The sequence below is a fragment of the Sinocyclocheilus anshuiensis genome, unplaced genomic scaffold (assembly GCF_001515605.1).
Source record: "Sinocyclocheilus anshuiensis isolate Anshui unplaced genomic scaffold, SAMN03320099.WGS_v1.1 scaffold944, whole genome shotgun sequence".
Lineage (NCBI taxonomy): Eukaryota > Metazoa > Chordata > Actinopteri > Cypriniformes > Cyprinidae > Sinocyclocheilus > Sinocyclocheilus anshuiensis.
The window spans coordinates 1,293,086-1,294,846 of NW_015549559.1; the positions used below are offsets into that span (position 1 = coordinate 1,293,086).

At 38.5% G+C, this 1,761-nt stretch overlaps 1 protein-coding gene across 1 annotated transcript in view; it reads left to right on the forward strand.

The window, feature by feature from the left end:
- Nucleotides 1–242: 242 nt before the first annotated feature.
- Nucleotides 243–1,761, forward strand: part of LOC107657116 (TOX high mobility group box family member 3-like) — a 70,429-nt gene continuing 68,910 nt past the window's right edge. The window contains exon 1 of the mRNA XM_016445135.1: nt 243–984. Within this exon, the coding sequence (XP_016300621.1) occupies nt 886–984 (99 nt within the window). The 5' untranslated portion in view covers nt 243–885. The remainder of the gene's footprint in view (nt 985–1,761) is intronic.

Below are 1,761 nucleotides of genomic sequence, written 5' to 3' on the forward strand. Positions count from 1 at the left end.
AAAAGATTTTTACTTTTTTAAGATATTTGTTTAAATGTATTATTATTATTTTTTTTTTTCCCCAGTTGACGCAAAATAATCAGTTTAGTGATTATGAGTTTAATATATAGGCTATATTGCCAATAATGTACGCGGGGTGTTTTCTTTCTGGGGCTGAGAGGGGAGTGGCGATGGGTGCTCGGGGAGTGGTCGCAATGAGTCCCTCTGTCTCCCATACTCCTCCATCACAGCTTGATGTTGGCTGAAGTAAACAGAAGACCATTGGCTGTCCAGAGTCCCTCAAGCGCTGTAATGAATAAGTAAACACCGCTTCCCAAGTTTCTTGGACTAACGCTGCTATCGGACAGTATTATTCATGTGTCTGGAGGGCTTAATTTAATTTAATTTAATTAGCCAAGCTTTGAGAGGCTAAAGTGTCTCCAGATCTCCAACTGACCGGCAGCGCCTATTTTAAAACGTAAATTGTGGATTGATGGAGGCGTCTTTGAAACACTGAGAGCGGGAACAGCCTTGTGTTTAAATCATCGAGCAACTGAGCTTGTCTGTGAGCGTGTATTTGAGCGGAAAACATTATAGCGGAGTTGCTGTTTGCCTTGCTTTCTTTGTGTTGCTCTTCTCCAAGCATGCTTGAACCTCGCAGCGCAGAAGCAGTTTGAACATCGTCATACCTTCCACAACATCCCAAAACTATGGCCAGCGATCACTGCTTATAGAAGAGGATTACTAAAACTCCTTACAACACCCTTTTAACCTTTATCTGTCCCCTTAAGCGGCATTAAACCCGCGTTGTTCACCGCTTCCCTCTCATTCACCGCGCCTGGATTGTTGAAGGACAAGAGAAAAATTGCGCCCTTTTCGTAGAGCAGCGCTTCGCCGAGAGGAAACATGGATGTATTTTATCCGTCTGCCGGAGGGAATTCTATTCCTGGAGACCCACAGAACCTGGATTTTTCCCACTGCCTGGGATACTACAACTATAATAAGGTGAGAGACTCTGTTTGAACCCCTGAGCTGGTGTTTCCAAACTAGGAGCACAAAGTTGATTCTCTCTTTGGTTCAGTACATTTGAAACTGGGACTTTTTTGCGACTACATACTGGTTGTTTTCAACCAGTTTAAGTTATATATGGTAACTTTGGAGAGGTTTGTCAAAAGGGTCGTGATGTTTTCAGTGATTTAACTTTGTAAAGCACCATCATTCAGAGCAGGTGGAAGAGCTACTGCCAAAACATGCTCACATGTGGCAAGCTACTGTAACATTTATTCTTTAAGACTAAATATGTTTTTATGTTAAGTCAAGTCAAGTCAAGTCTGCTTTATTGTCAATTCTTCCAAATGTACAGCACATACACACAGAGAATTGAAATTGCGTTACTCTCAGACCCTTGGTGCATACAGATAACACTAACAGTAGAACATAAATACAGATAGATACAGATTAAATATAAAATACAACTATACAAATTTTGTATTTTTTAAAAATTTTGTTACTACTTTTTTTAAATAACTAATAAGTAATCTGATAGTGATTAACACTATTTTCACTGATAACTATTGTACTAATTAGATACTGATTCTTACTTCTTTGCTACTTGATAATGATAGGTAACTATTCCATTGCTTCTAGTAACAAATTGCAAATTTGTCTCATTAGTGTATTTTAATTGTTGCTGGTACTTATTGCAGTTTTATCTGTACTTCTGTATTATTAACTAGTACCTGTTTGTGAAACGTAAAAATTATTATGACAAGTTACAATCGT